This window comes from Emydura macquarii, unplaced genomic scaffold, assembly GCF_026122565.2.
Source record: "Emydura macquarii macquarii isolate MOO-44397 ecotype Brisbane River unplaced genomic scaffold, CSIRO-AGI_Emac_v2 contig_1230, whole genome shotgun sequence".
In the NCBI taxonomy this organism is placed as follows: domain Eukaryota; kingdom Metazoa; phylum Chordata; order Testudines; family Chelidae; genus Emydura; species Emydura macquarii.
In genome coordinates, this window is record NW_027131367.1 from 12,088,774 (window position 1) to 12,103,522 (window position 14,749).

General features: G+C 51.5%; 1 protein-coding gene across 2 annotated transcripts; it reads left to right on the forward strand.

Annotated features, from left to right (window-relative positions):
* The first annotated feature begins 11,217 nt into the window (after positions 1-11,217).
* On the forward strand, positions 11,218-14,141 carry HEATR9 (HEAT repeat containing 9). Of its 2 annotated transcripts, XM_067547829.1 has the most exons (5): positions 11,218-11,276; positions 12,287-12,338; positions 13,173-13,259; positions 13,344-13,435; positions 13,834-14,141. In XM_067547829.1, exons 1-5 carry the CDS (start codon positions 11,224-11,226, stop codon positions 13,916-13,918), a joined length of 369 nt encoding a protein of 122 aa, XP_067403930.1. In that variant the 5' UTR covers positions 11,218-11,223; the 3' UTR covers positions 13,919-14,141. The 2 variants fall into 2 exon arrangements, with proteins under 2 accessions (XP_067403930.1, XP_067403931.1); XM_067547830.1 differs by lacking the exon at positions 13,344-13,435.
* The last annotated feature ends 608 nt before the right edge of the window (positions 14,142-14,749 follow it).

Below are 14,749 nucleotides of genomic sequence, written 5' to 3' on the forward strand. Positions count from 1 at the left end.
TTTTATCTTGAGACGCTTCCAATCTGTGTAGACATAACACAGGCGGGAAGACAAACAGGAGTGTGTGAGGCGGGGAGTATGGGAAGGTCAAAGGTTATGATGGTAAAACATCATGAGACAGGCTTTGGTATATGTCTAGTGATTTGTATTCTGCTCTTCATCATGGGAGCAGAGCACCTGTTACATTTACATCCTGGTAATGTCTTTTAAACTATATATCTGTGGTTGGTGTGTATGATTTTCAGAGACAGTAAGACAAATCCTCAGCCGGTGGGAATGGGTGTAGCCCCACTTGAAGTCAACAGAACTTGGCCCATTTACACCAGATGATGATCTGGCCCTGCATAGCTATTTTTTATAGCTTGCCATTTTAAAGGAACAAACTCTGGCCAGCAGACAGGAGTGGATGACACCACATTTGAGATCAGCGTGGGAAAGCTGACTCCAAAGATGAGTCCGGATGAGGAATTTAAAGGAGGAGAAAGAAGTTGAGAGGCACAGGAGATCCCAGATGGTATTCCGGGCAGGGGTGTCATGAAACTGAGCACAGGATATTCCCTCTCCAGGGTATTGGGAGAGTTAGTTAATGTCTGTAAATTGCTCTTAGAGCCTCAGATGGAAGGAGTTGATAAAAGTGCTAAATATTAGATTTTCTCCCGGAAACCGCAATCCACAGTCTCAGATGCAGAGATGCTGCACCAGCCTGTGAAATACATTTCAGACAGCCAGGGCGATTTGCTTTGTTCCTATGGCTCAATCTGGCATTTTCCTGTAAGCCGTCATCTTGGTGGTGAGACTGATGGGGCTTTTTTTAAAACAACATTCTCTCGTTCCTCAGACTCCTCGTGACGTTTTCCCGCTTCCCCCATCTGTGTGGAGGAAAAGTCCCATCCAGCATGGCCTTATCCAGCCGTGGATGGTGGAGCAGCCATCATTGGTTAGCCTGAGGCAGCGATCTGTGTACCAGATTAAGGCCAAAAGGAGGAAGTCAATGATGGAGAAGAAAAAGTAAGAGACATAATGGCAGGTTTTCACTCTCCAGCAGAGCTCAGTCTAGAGTCTCAGACCCATTCCAGCCTGAGTAATTACGTTCTACCTGCCTAATTTACCCTTGCAGTTCCAGTTTTCTTCCCCTACTATCGCCTGCTGTGAGCCCACAAAGTTTCGCAAGCTAAGAAGAGTTAGGCTGGGTCTGGACTTAGAGAGGAGACCTCTAGGGCAGTGTTTCTCAATGACTGCTCTGTGGACCGGCGCCGGTCCCTGAGATCTGCCTGACACAGCTTAGGAAGGCAGCAAGCCTGTCCCTGGTATCAAAAAGGTTGAGAAACAGTGCTCTAGGGAACTGCCGTGAATCATAGGATGTGGTGTTACTAACTTAGGGGGTGTCTACACTGCAGTATGTGCCTACATCCTGACTGGCAGGTGTGTGTTAGCCAGACCTGCCTCCAAGAGTCCAGACTGCTGAGCCACATCACCCCATATACCCATGTCCACACTGGTGCCGCAGCTACACATGTTTGGCACTAGCATTTCTGGGGGCGTATCCCAGGGTTTTTAGTGCCTCACCAGTGGAGCCATTCTGGGAACTGGTTTGTGGTGTGCTGTGGGAGAACTTGGTGGGTAGCTTTCTTCCTTCTGAGTCAATGCTGAACCCCTGCTCCAACCTGGCGTTAAGGTGAACCAGAGTGCTGGTGCTGTCGGCTCCTGGATCTGATGCGACGCCAACGTCCTTGTGGTGGTTAAAGATCCCAAGGTTCTTCTGGCAATGGAACAGGTGTTGAGGGGATACTTGCCAGGTCAAATGTGCCCCCTAATTTATTTTGGTAGGGACGATTGAGCTGCTTCCATGAGTCATTCTGAAACAAAATGACAGTGGGGAGGGAAAGCCATTTTTCTTTTTGTATTTTTTTCTCTGTTTTTTAAGCTGGGAAACAATCCCCTGCATGATTTGAATCCCAAGTAGTGCAGCACTGGGCATGAGAAGCAGATGGAGAGGAAGGGGTGGCCGTTTGGTAGGGCTCTAGACCAGGTCTTGTGAGAGTCCTGGCCCTGCCACTCGTTCCCTGTGTGAGCTTGGGCAAGTCCCTTAATCCTTCTGGGCCTCAGATACCCATTTTACAGATGGGAGGGGTGTAAGACTTCATTTTTCTGTCTCAGCTATTTACTTTGGGGCAGGGACTGTTTCATCATTATATGAATGTACAGCACCTAGCACAATGAGGCTTGATCTAATACCATTAATTAATCCCATCCAAAATTCATGGATGCATCAGATGTGGTGTAATAAGGAGCTCTGCACCCAGGACATGTATGGATTTCTGTTGCATAGATTCTATAGATACCATGACTCCATAATCCAGATGTGAAACACAACACGTGTTAGATGTGCTTGAAATTCAGCAGAGAAATAACCTGTTATTTCTCCTCTTCTCTGTGGCCAGGCCTGACTTCCTCCTCTCAAAGTTTCTAAAGTCCATCCACAGTTTATACCCAAAAAAGATTAAATGGAAGGATACAGATCCTAGGATCAAGATGCAGAAGTTGCAAAGGATAAAGGTCAGGAGCCAAAAATCATGGGTTACAAAAGGGTGACAGCCAGGTCTCCCTATTCCAGTCCTGTGTCTTAGCCCCCAGACCTTCCTTCCTCTCCTTACCAGTCACCACCAGTACTTGGCAGTGCGAATGACCGTGTTGCACCCGGGGTATGTTCACAGTTACAGATGCTCCACAAAGAAGGGATGAGAGGCTTTTCAGAATGTAGCTAACATTTGCAGGAGTGCTGTGAACCCATCTCCCATTAATACATCAGAGCTCTCTTGCCTTGTGTGCCCACAGGATCTCATAAAGAGCTTGACTTCTTCTGTGGAACAAGAGCAAATCTACGCTGCTCAGGTGACGTACAGGACTTCGTTCATCTCTGTCTAGGATGTAACTAACCCCGGTCCTGTTTCATAGACCACTCCAGCTGAGTCCTAGAGAAACCCCGGCTGGAACAAATCACAAGTCTCCCGGCAGTGAGAGGGGGAGGAGAAATCATAGAATCGTAGGACTGGAAAGGATCTGGAGAGATCTTCTAGTCCAGTCCCTGCACTCAAGGCACGACAAAGCATTATCTAGACCATCCCTGTCAGGTGTTTGTCTAACCTGCTCTTAAAAACCTCCAATGACAGGGATTCCACAGCCTCTCTAGGCAATTTTTTCCAGTGCTTAACCACCCTGACAGTTAGGAAGTTTTTCCTAAAGTCCAACCTAAACTGCCCTTGCTGCAATTTGAGCCCATTGCTTCTTGTCCTATTCTCAGACGTTAATAAGAGCAATTTTTCTCCCTCCTCCTTGTAACAACCTGTTATGTCCTTTGAAAATGGTTATCACGTCTTCCCTCAGTCTTCTCTTCTCCAGATGAAACAAACCCAGTTTTTTCACTCTTTCCTAACAGATCATGTGTTCTAGACCTTTAATCATTTTTGTTGCTCTCCTCTGGACTTTCTCCAGTTTGTCCACATCTTTCCTGAAACGTGGCACCCAGAACTGGACACAATACTCCAGCTGAGGCCTTATCGGTGCAGAGTAGAACTCCGGAATGCCCATGGTTCTTTCATTTAATATAGACCAGGTTGTACTGTAATGAAGTCAACTAGTGTGGGTGGCACTGAGAAAGGAAGAATCCCTCGGATGTCCCTACAAATAGCGTGTAAGGTCATTAACCTAGCAGGATCTGGTGATGGCTAAATTCCCTCCAACTTCCCCAGCTAGCAGGGGAAACCCCAGGCACAATGACAGGCTGAAGGACTCAAGTTTAACAATGCGTAAATCAATGAGTTGAAGGTAGCCCTTCATAGTCATTAAATAACCTCACCTGCACTCACCTCATTGGGCTTAGCTGCAGCAAAAGGCAGCAGTTACCTGGGGAACATCTGCACTGCAATAAAAAACCCACAGCACCGAGTCTCAGAGCCCAGGTCAGTTGACTGGGCCTGGCAGGGCTCAGACTGTGGGACTGAAAATTGAGGTGTGTAGATGTTCAGGCTTGGGCTGGAGCCCAGGGTCTGAGACCCTCCCCCCTCATGAGGTCTCTGAACCTGGGATCCAACCTGAGCCCAAATGTCTACACTGCTATTTTTAGCCCCGCTGCCTGAGCCCTGTGATGAGCCCCGCTCAGCTGACTTGGGCCAGCCACAGCCGAGCTGTGGGGCTTTTTTTGCAGTGTAGACGTACCCCTGGAGGCATTCTTCCAGGTCCTGGTAACTGATGGATGTTACCCCATTCCCCAGGCTTCTTTCTAGGCTGGCTGCAAGGAGACCCCTGGCTCCCCGTCCCCATGGCCTCTTGCGAGACCTGCACTGCAATCTGCTGTGTGTTCATCTCAAGGCGGCTGTCGTACTATCTCTGATTTTACTCTGGGCTGGGCTGGGCGTCATTAGGAGTTGGGTCCGACGTCTCTAATGATTGCTCTGACCTGAAGATTCATTTCTCTGCCATTCGTGTCTTTAGGCCCTGGGCTGCCTTAGGATCGCTGATGAGTTTGTCCTGTCTGCGCTTCGTAACACTGTAGGTGAAACCCACAGGGACGTTCATTCTCTTTATAATGTGTTTTTAATTACTTCAGCTGTAGTGCCTCACACCGCACTGCCAAAGAAGGGGGGCCTGATCTCTTCCTCTCGTGGCTGGTCGCTCTGCTGACCAGTCCATAATGGGATCTGGTTTGGAGAAACAGACTCATGGTGCTGCAAAGTCATGGGGTTGATGCATCTAGTGTGGGAAGGGGAGGTGCGCTGGGAAGGAGATGGCCTGAAGCGCTTGGCCTGGGGCAGGAAGATGGCTCAGTCAGCATCACTCAGTACACAGCATCCCGGAGGCTGTGCAGGATCCCCCAGGCTGGTGAGCGTGCTGCACTCCTTTGGCTAGATTAGTCTAGGATTCTGGACATGGGAGAGTGATTTATCAGGGAAAGGGAGAAAGCAGACTCCTGGGCAAGGAGACTAGATTTCTTAGGCTGGGGAGCGATTCAGTCGTTGGGATACTGATACCCTAATTAATACAGAAAACTTGTGTAAAAGGTTAGACTTGCAGGGACAGGAAGTGCTATGCTAAGTGGCTTTTGGCCAACCTGCTAAGGGTATCTGTTTCTTCTAGCTACAGGTATGCAATAATCTGCCTGTGCGATATGAAGTAACTAGGACCCTTGTTCTACTGGGTGAGTGATTCTTTTTCCCTAGTCACTCTTCTGTGTCAATGCAGCATCTCTCCCAGCTCTCTGACCCATGGATCAGGGAAGGTGATTAGACATTGGGGTATTGGCCTGTCCCTCTGCAGCGAGAGGAAATTCTCCCTGCTCTTTCATTCCCTCTGACAGCATCAGTCTTCACAGTCTCAGGATTTCCAGTGTAATACTCAATGGCTGCAATACATACGTATTACCGTGTAAAGGAATCTGGTCCTATTAACTTGTAGTGCGTGTTAAGGAAACTGCATGTGTGATGTCTGAAGTGTCTTGCAGAGCACAGCAATGTCATTAACCAGCCAAAAAACTTCTGTAACTTAAAATGATGGTTGTTACAGTAAGTAATAGACATGTCAGAAAACATGGACACCAAGAAATGCTAGCTTAAATAAAATCAGCAACACTTATGTTGGGAAACAAAAACTTACGGTAATGCCAAGAAAAAAACTGTACATTAAGATGGAGTTAAGGCTGAGCGTATGTGTCAGTAAACTAAAGTCATAGAACATGATAGGAATGCAACTTGTACTTAGTGCCCAGCCAAGCATTACAAGCTCAGGAAATTCAGAGACATGGTTACATGTAAAAGAGATGCAGGTAAGGCATCCAACCTTCATTTTGCCCTGGAGTGATGCCATAGAATCATAGATTAGGGTTGGAAGGGATCTCAGGAGGTCATCTAGTCCAACCCCCTGCTCAAAGCAGGACCAAAAGTATCTGGGTACAGAGACCCTGAACCAGCCACTCTGGTCTGGGCATTCTCTCCCAAGTGATCAGTGAGGCATACAATAACCATGCATCTGAGCACAGTTTTATTGTAACGGCACTTTAGTGTTACGGCTCCTAAACTCCTTATAGTTCAGACATGCACCACCATACATCTAGACATGTGAACATTATAACTTTACATTCCTAGCCCTTAACTCAGACTCCTAAAATGTAGCTACTAAAAATATAGTCCAGGACTCCAGCCTCTGAGTTCCAGTGAGAAACTGATTTTAAAAAGTCTTGTTTCCATACTCACAGCACTAATATCTCTATAGCAACTACAGCTGCCTGGCACCAAACTCCAGAACAATACCCTTCAAGGTCTGTTGCATACACACCTCTTCTAACTGCAGAATGCTAACATTTTAATGAGCAGATTAAGTAGACATTACATAAAGAACAGTCTGCTACCTAATGCTGCTATGTAAGTAATATATCTTCCTGTGATTGTGTTGAGAATATAAGGGGTGGAAATCAGCATAGCTCCAGTGGAACTGATTCACACCAACTGCAGCTCTGTCCCCGAATCCAGAGAACAACACATAACACTTGGATTATTGATTGTTCTCATCCAACCTTTCCTATATCATACCACTGGTTTAGACAACATTTTTGAACGGTCCTTTTTACCAGGGAAAAAGAGTCTTAACTGTAATTGAAATGAGATCTAGAGATGTACAACTGATGTGTGTAAATGTTTCTATTATGAAGTTAAAGGGCTGAAGAAACAGGAGTTATGTGTTCAGTTGTGCAAAGAGACTAACTTTCATCTAGTTGTAACTTGAATATTGTCTCATTAAATTACTTGGCATTCATGGAAAAGGTTTTACTCCACCCTGTCTCTTATCATCCACCTTTTCCAGCCAACAGTGCTTTCCCTCTCTGAATGTAGAGAAGTGGGAATGAAAATTGGGTTTATAATTGAACTCTGATCACACCCTTAACTCTGGAGAGTCGAGTCACTTCATAATACGTAGGGTAGAATGGTGCAGTTGCCTAAATACAAGAGCAAGCGTCAGGAACTCCTGAGTTTTAATCCCATCATCGACTCCTTGTATGATTTTGTGCAAACCATTCCCGGACTCATTTTTCCAGTCAGTAAAATGAGGATAACATTTCCCTCCCAGATGTGTTGTGCCTGTTAACTAGTTATTGCCCATACAGTGCTTTGAAGATGAGAACTACTTTGTAAGTATCATGTGGTCAAGCACCGGTGTGTATACATGTGAATTTGGGACAACGGTGTGTGCTACACTTTCTGGTTTTGGGGATCAGGGATCCACCATGTACTCTAAAGCGGTAAAGAGAAGCCATGTGCAGGTTGTGACTAGTCATCCCCAAAGAATATAGCGACATGTATTACGCTTTCTCTCTACATAGTCTCCATCCAGTGAGTCCTGGCACACACTTATCTCGTAGACCAGGGAAGGGAGGGTTAGGCACATCAGGAACATTTCTTGGGCTAAATAAATGACATTATATGCATAGAGAATCCTTGATGTTGTGTCAGTCTGTGGCTCCTGGGGGTCTGTTCTAGGAGACATGAACAGGCAGGTCTGGTGATGGGGTGTGTGGATGCCATGGTGCCTGGCAGGGGCAGTGAGGAGAGCTGTGGACTAGGATTTGGGAGGTCTGTGATACAAAGGGTCATGGGGCAGGATCCAGAACAGAGTCTCTGCTAGTGACAAGGGGAAGTCCTGAGCGAGGGCCCTGGCCGGAGAATAGGGTGTCAGTGTGTGAGGGAAGGGCAGCTGGAGTGTGTAAGGAGGGGAGGCTGCAGATGCTCTTATTTGCTCAGGAATGTGAGTCCTGTGTGCCTGTGTTACAGCCCCAGGCACCGTGGCACAGGGCGGGGTCCCTGCACTCAGATCCCTCCTGTCACGGGAGCATTTTTAGCTCTGTGGGACTGAACGTGATGATTTCTCCATTGCTGTGTTAGAGAGAGAGGCTGTGCTGGCTGCAGAGACGCACATCAGAGCCGGGGAGCGAGCTTTAATCCTTACCAGAGGATGGCTCTGTGCCATCAGGTCTGGCTCGGAGACTATAACCTGGGAGCCAGTGGGGGACTCAGAGCAGGGCTGCTCCCTTCCTGCCCTTAGAGAGCCAGGACAGGGCAGGGGGAGCTGTTTGCAGCTGCTTGCTTGCCAGGAGCAGAGGGGAATGTGTGTGTGTAGACACTGGCCAGCGGGTGACAGAGCAGGGGAGGTGGGTGGAGGGACACAAGGCAGGATAGAATGGGTGGAGGAAAGGAAGGCAGAGAAGGGCGGAGGGTGTCTGTGTCTGTGGAAGAAATGTGCACACTGGCTCTTCTCCTTGAGGGGATCCTCTAGGCCCTAGAGTCTAGGGGGTCATGCAGAGGACTCCTCTGACCCAATGCAGACTGCGCCCGTGATGGGGGGAATTGTGGGAAGGGGGCCAGCCTTGAGGAATGCTCGTTCCTCCTGCCTGGTGGCTGCTGTTTCATTGCAGAGAAAGGCCTGAGCCACTGCAGTTGGGTCCGGTCTGATGCACTCTGCAGCTGGGCCCGTCTCTGTAGAAAAGTGGTGCGAGGAAATGGGGTCCAGGCACCCTGGCAGGCTAGGACTGAGGATCAGAGGGACCTGCCTCCACCAAACCTGGCCGGTTCCATGGTCTGCCTCTAATCTTCAGGTCTGAAGCCCTCTCCATGGACACTGCCCCCTCCCCCCCCGCGCCCCATGCTGGAGGGATTCTTGTCTATTCTCTGCTCCTGGGTTCTTTTATATTCCTGCACGAGACGTCATCCCAAGCCTACTGTGTCAATGGGCGGCAATCGGCGGCGTACCATCCTGCCACTCTGCTGCGTTTGCCCCTGGCACCCGATTCCCAGCAAGCTGCCAGCTGTCTGGCTCTGGCATTCTTATTTGGCCATTGTCTTCTGGTTTTGTGCTGTGCTCGGGGCAGGTTGCCTGGATGCTGCTGTAGTGAAGGAACTGATCAGACACCTGAAGAAGGGAAGCCCGACGCAGAGAAAGGATGTCCTCGCTGCTCTGACGGTGGCTTTCCACATGTGGGCTGCAGTTCCCCAATCCAAGGTGATGCCTCCTGTTGAAACTGGACCGAAGGGTTCAGGCTTTGCCTTTTCCGGGTGCTGGTACCGGCAGCCCCAGCATGAGATAAAGCGCAATCAACACCACTGCTCTCCCGTTCTGTCCCCAGCGGAGCGTGGTGGGTGCCCAGTCCAGTCTCATTGGCACTCTAGAGCAGCTGGCAGCCTCAAAGGACCCCACAGATGACTCGGTCCTGCCCGCAGCCACCTGCTTGGTGTACCTGGATGCATCCAATCCTGCTGCCCATGAGGCACTGCTGAGGTGCCTGACCCAGGAGAACAGGAAGAAGAAAATGCAGGTGGGGATCCTGCCTGACCACATAAGGAGAACGTGTCTCTGTCTTCCATCCTCTCCTCAGTCCAGCACCCGTGAACCTTTCCCAGATGCTTTGCCCATTGTTTTCCATTCCCCGGGGAAGATGAAAGCAGAGGTGGGGTGGCCCCAGGCTGTTCCCTCATCCGTGACCTGGTTCAGGGTGATGATCCAGACACCACTATCTCGGCGTGCTCAGTGTGTCTAGATAGGCACATCTGCTCAGCCGCGCCCCTCTCTGCCTTCTGTGCAGATGTGCAGCGGCTACCCTCCCCAAGGGGCTCCCTTTGCCAGTGGCTGCCCCGGCTTTGGGTGGGAGAACCTGTTACAGAGCTGAGTACAAAACTGGGCGTGTTATTGATACACGTGTTTGGCCCTGAGGCCCAAATTCTTCCTCGATGTCTCTGACCCCTCTCTCCTCTCCCTCCCCCCCCAGGCATTGCTCATGCTGGTGAAGCACGGGACGGTCGTCGGCGCCGATATCATCCAGGCCCTTCTCGACCAGCTTCGCCATTCTCCGGTGTACAAGGTGAGGAGGCAAAGCGACTGCCCTCCTTATCCTCTGGGGGTCAGGAGAGGCAAGCTAACCCACTGCCAGGATTTCTTTCCCTCCCACTCCACCCTTTTCCTGTATTCAGGACCCCCACTGCTGGGCTCCAGGTGTCCATAAGTAGGAGCCTGGCTTCTCTGGCCACATGTCCTTTGGCCAGTAGGTAGGGCTCTGGCTGCCCCCAGGTCTGAGCGTCTTTATTGATGTGCCCTCAGACTCCTGCCTAAACATCTGGTTGCTATCGTCCCTGTGCCCAGTGCCCACAGCTCCTTGTCTGTTGTAATCGGAGAGGCTCTTGGATTCTGGTTTAAAGGGACATCCGGAGTGGGTCTCCATTCTTCCTAGGATGGCACCACCTCAGTCCCCCGTTCTGGGCTAACGGCACAGCAATGATCTATCTGGCTGGTGGCACTGCTGGCACGGCTCCCTAGCCCGGGCACTTGCTTCTTGCAGACTGGGGAGATGTGGAGTTACTTCACTTGGCAGACAGAGCCCCTCTCACTGCTCTCCTCCACAACATGCCGACACAGACGCTGCCTGTGTTGCACCGAGGGCCTGGGAGGGGCTGACCCGCCCCGGCACGCTCTCTTTATGCTTCTTGCCCGCAGCATCGTGCGGACGCCGCCAATTTGCTGAGCACCGTCGGGCTGGAGCCGATCCGACAGGAAGGCTTGGAAGAGGAGGTGTTTCAGCTGCTAGTGGAAAAGCTGCATCAGGAACCATTTCTGGTGAGGTTTGGGACGTGGAGGATTTAATCACAATGAAATCAGGTAGCTGGCTCCCTTTCCAAGCAGGGGCTCTCCAGAGAGCGTGTCAGGGTCACGGACCCACCCCCTTGCTTTCCCGGCTCCGAAGAAGTGATTTAATGTAACAAGCTTCCACCCCAACTACCTCTCTCTCTGGGGGGCCATCAGTATTGAGGATGTGCTAGTGAATTCACTTACATTGAAATACGGGCCCAAGGCACCGTCAGGATCCAAAGTCCAGGGGTATTTCAGTCTGGGGTTTAGCCATTAGAGCCGTAGAGACCAGCCAAGAGGTTTGGATCCAGATCACCAGAACCCAGAGCCAGGTTTTGGTTTAGGCTAATCCCAGCTTTGATCTGATTGTAGTTCCCTCTGAATTCACGTGGGGTCAGCAAAACACTGAAAAGATCTTGGGCTGAGGCTAAAGACCCTCCCCATGTACACACACCCCGTCCTCCCCCTGCCGGCTCTGAAATGTTCCCCCCACAGCCTGCGCGGCATCTTTTTCCCGGATCCACCACTCTGTCCCATTCACAGGTAGTGAGACAGACGGTGGCAATGGCTGTGGCAGCTCTGCAGATGAAGGGGCGAATCTGGGATATTGTGGAGAAGTAAGCTGCAAGCGGAAGAGCAAGAGATCCAGTGCTCTCCTGCTTCTGTCCCACCGTGTGCACTGAAGAAAGCCCAGAGGCTGCTGGGGTGGTCTGGGTTTGTTTCCACGGTGTTTTCCCAGTGCCCACGTCCTTAGGAACCTGCCTGCTGGGCTGATTTTCACTGGATCGCTCGCGTCGCTCCTGGTTCCCACGGTTCCAGGGGCTGAGCCTTTCCTCCCGGCCAGACGGTGTCTAGTGGAGACTCGACTTCAAGGCAGAAGCCCAGGGAGGGCTCAGACGTGGCAGCTTGCAGGGGGAGGGGGAAGAGCCTTGGCCTGCTAGCCAGAGTCTTCCTCTTCCCCCAGTGGGTGTGGGGTGAAATTTAGACGCACCCAGAGTTACAGCTCATGCCCCCAGGTTTGGGGCCGGGGAAGTCACTGAATCACCTTGGTGGATGTCACAAAACCAGGGGAAGTTTAAAAACACGAGGGTTTAAACGGTTTCACTTTGGATGATCTGAGACCAGATTAAAGGCACGCCCCTCCCAAGGGCTTACTGTGCAGAGCGGCTGCCTCCTCACCTGCTGCTAATTACCTGGCTAGCACCAGCGGGAGGAAAGGCTGCAGCTCAGGCAGAAGGGGGTGGCTGCCAGAGAGGCTGGGGGCTATCTCAAGGCAAGGAGCCATCTGAGGCCCAGACCCAGCAACCCCACAGAAAGTGGGGCAAGATTTCTGGGAACAGCTAAGAGGATTTCTTTCCCTCCACGCACAAGGCTGGGGAGAGGATCCGGCTTTCTCAGAACTTTAACTTCCCACTGTAACCTAGAGTAGTCAGCTGAGGCTGGAAAACCAGGGGTTTAAAGGGCCAGGGCACCACCATGGTCCCTTACGTAGAAAGGATGGGAACTGCATCCCCTCACAGTGGAGGTGGAAGATGGAAGCATAGCGGGAGTGCCCTCCCTTTAAATCCTGCAGTAGGGGAAGAAATATCCTCATTTCCCTCCGGTAATGCTGCGTTCACCATGGCAGGCAGCTGAAGGAGAAGAGCAAGGTGAGCCGGAGGCAGGCTGTGGTCTCCCTGGTAAGTGACCTTCTGTCCTGAACCACGAGACTTTTCAGGCATAGGTTACCCTACAGGCAGTGTGTGGGTGATGGGGGTGAGCGGGCTGTATCCCCACCTGCCTTTTCCTTTGGCCGTCACTTCCCTGTGTTTCCACATCCAAACCGGCTTCTGCGTGCTGAGTCCAGTCTGTCCTGCCTCGCTCCGGGGTTCCTCATGCTAGGACTCCCCGCTGTCTATGTGATTTCCTTTCGCCCACGAGCCGTGTATTAATCTCTTGGTACACCACCACCTCCTTCTCTCTGCCCGCAGCCAGCCTCCTTTCAGAGCTCGGTCAGCCCCCAGTGGGACCATGGAGCCTTCTCAGGGTGCAAAACGCAGCCGAGGCTCCTGGCTAGTGAAAGCAATTACCCCCCACTGGCCGGTCGGCTCTCTCTTCATTTTGCGCTGGACAGCGTCCATCTCTCAAACTGCGTCCGTATTGGCAGAGTCCAAATATTGACTGGACACAGAGAGGGACCGGCCCTGGAGGTGATCCCGGGTCAGGGTTGAGGTGCATTGGTGCAGCGACGTGGGGGACTGGCAATACTGCACCCCCGGCTGTAGCTGTTTTGGGGGCAAACAGAAGACTTTGATCTCCATCTCCCTCTCCCGCCAGCACTACAGTCACTCATTAAACCGCCCCTGGTGGAATGTTCCTGTGCATGATCGACGTGTGCCAATGAGAAGCACAATGTGGTGCCAAACCGGCTTTGGAAACTAATCATCACGCTGTTAGGTTTTGTTCACACCGCTCTGGATTTTGATCTTTTAAAGCGCTGCGTGACTCTCTGCTTCTCTGTCTGCTGTCACTAGGGTGTCCTTGGTCTTCGCAATAAGCACGTGTTCTTCACTCTGCTGGAAATGCTGGAGCTGGACGGCAGTCCGGAAGTTCGCATACAGGTTAGTGATGTTTTTCAGTGTTGTGTGCGGTGCTTGGTGTGCAGGAGCAGAGGTCTCACCTGTGTGTGTAACTCCTCACTGCAGGTCATTAGGGCGTTTTGCACCTTGGGGATGAACAACACACACGTGCTGAAAATCCTGATGCTCAAGGAACAGACAGATGGGGCTGTCGCCAGGTACAGGGCAGATTTAGGGATCAGAGATAATGACCAAGGTGGATTGAGATGTTGGGGTAGTGGCGGAGTCTCAGGGGTTGATTTGCTGCAGTTCTGCAATGAAACTCCTCCAGGTCACCTCTGCTTGTTTTTGGGTGGCAAAGGCGGGTCTCTGGTGCACCAGGAGTGACGTGAATAAGATCAGATGGGTTGTAGCGCAGTAAGAAATGGGCCTGGCATATGCTAGCCCGGAAGAAGTGCAGGAAATGAAGAACGTGGCCTCCCAAGGCAGAGCTTTGTACATCTCCGTGGGGGGGAAGGGGGGGCAGAGGGCTAATCAAGGTTTCAGAGGTGAAATTCTCGGCAGCAATCCCTCCTTTCCACCCCAATCTCTCAATGGTCTCTTTTCTCTCGGTTAGAGAATGTGGCAAAGCCTTGAAGATCCTCCAGAAACTCCCCGGTACCAAAAGAGGCTTGGAGCATCAGGTCTATCAGCTCTCTTGAGGCCCTGCAGTCTGGGTGTGGCCTGCTGCGATCTGTGAGCGCAGAGCGAGTGACTGCAGAGGATGCGGGGGAATTAAAACACAGCCTCTGTAGCCTCCGGTTCTTCTGGCGTGCGCTTTGCTTCCTGTCTCCTGAGAGTGCCGGGAGATTGGAACCTGTGGGGGGGGTGCGTGTAATAGGAATATATTTTAGGTGTACAGCTGCGCGTGCGTTTGTCCAGCTTGTTTCTCCATTCCTAGAGGCAGGGGGCTGTCCTCTTGGTACCCTGGTCTCCAGCCAGGCTCTCTCGCCTGGCAGGACATAGTTAGGGTTAGATTCTGCTACCCCCGTCCATGCTGGAGAGTACCTTGCCACTCCGATGGCTTGCAGTGGAACTACTCACCGAGCGAGGTGCTACTCAAAGGGAGTAAGGGGGGTGGGGGTGTACCTCAGGTCCTGCAGTGAGGGGCTCTGTCTGAGAATCTGGATAGGCCTGTCCATCCACCAGTCTGCAAGCACACGAACAACTGCATAACTCCCCCCCTCAGCAAATGGAGACCTTCCCCGGAATAGTTCCATAGTGTCCGTGCCTCTACCTGCCCCTGCTGGGCACAGATCTAAACTAAAGGGACCCCTTGGCGCTCCCCCATGCACCACCTCCTGGGCTGGTGCCACCATTGGCTAGGCCCCAGTGGTGCTGGGCACACCCTGCTCCTACAGCCTGGGGCTACTGCCTCCAAGGGCGTGGCAGGGGTGGTATCAGCTGGGTGCCGCTGCCTGGCATCACAGCTGCCGCTGGTCTCCCAGGGGCTAGGGAGAGTAGCTTCCCAGAGTCTGCAGCAGCTCCCCATG

Excerpts from the sequence above, each read along its gene's own strand:
- HEATR9 (XM_067547829.1), top strand. The coding sequence starts at position 11,224 with ATGGCTGTGGCAGCTCTGCAGATGAAGGGGCGAATCTGGGATATTGTG. Across the intron at positions 13,260-13,343 it reads GTCCGGAAGTTCGCATACAG|GTCATTAGGGCGTTTTGCAC; the intron begins GTTAGTGATGTT and ends TCCTCACTGCAG. Across the intron at positions 13,436-13,833 it reads ACAGATGGGGCTGTCGCCAG|AGAATGTGGCAAAGCCTTGA; the intron begins GTACAGGGCAGA and ends TCTCTCGGTTAG.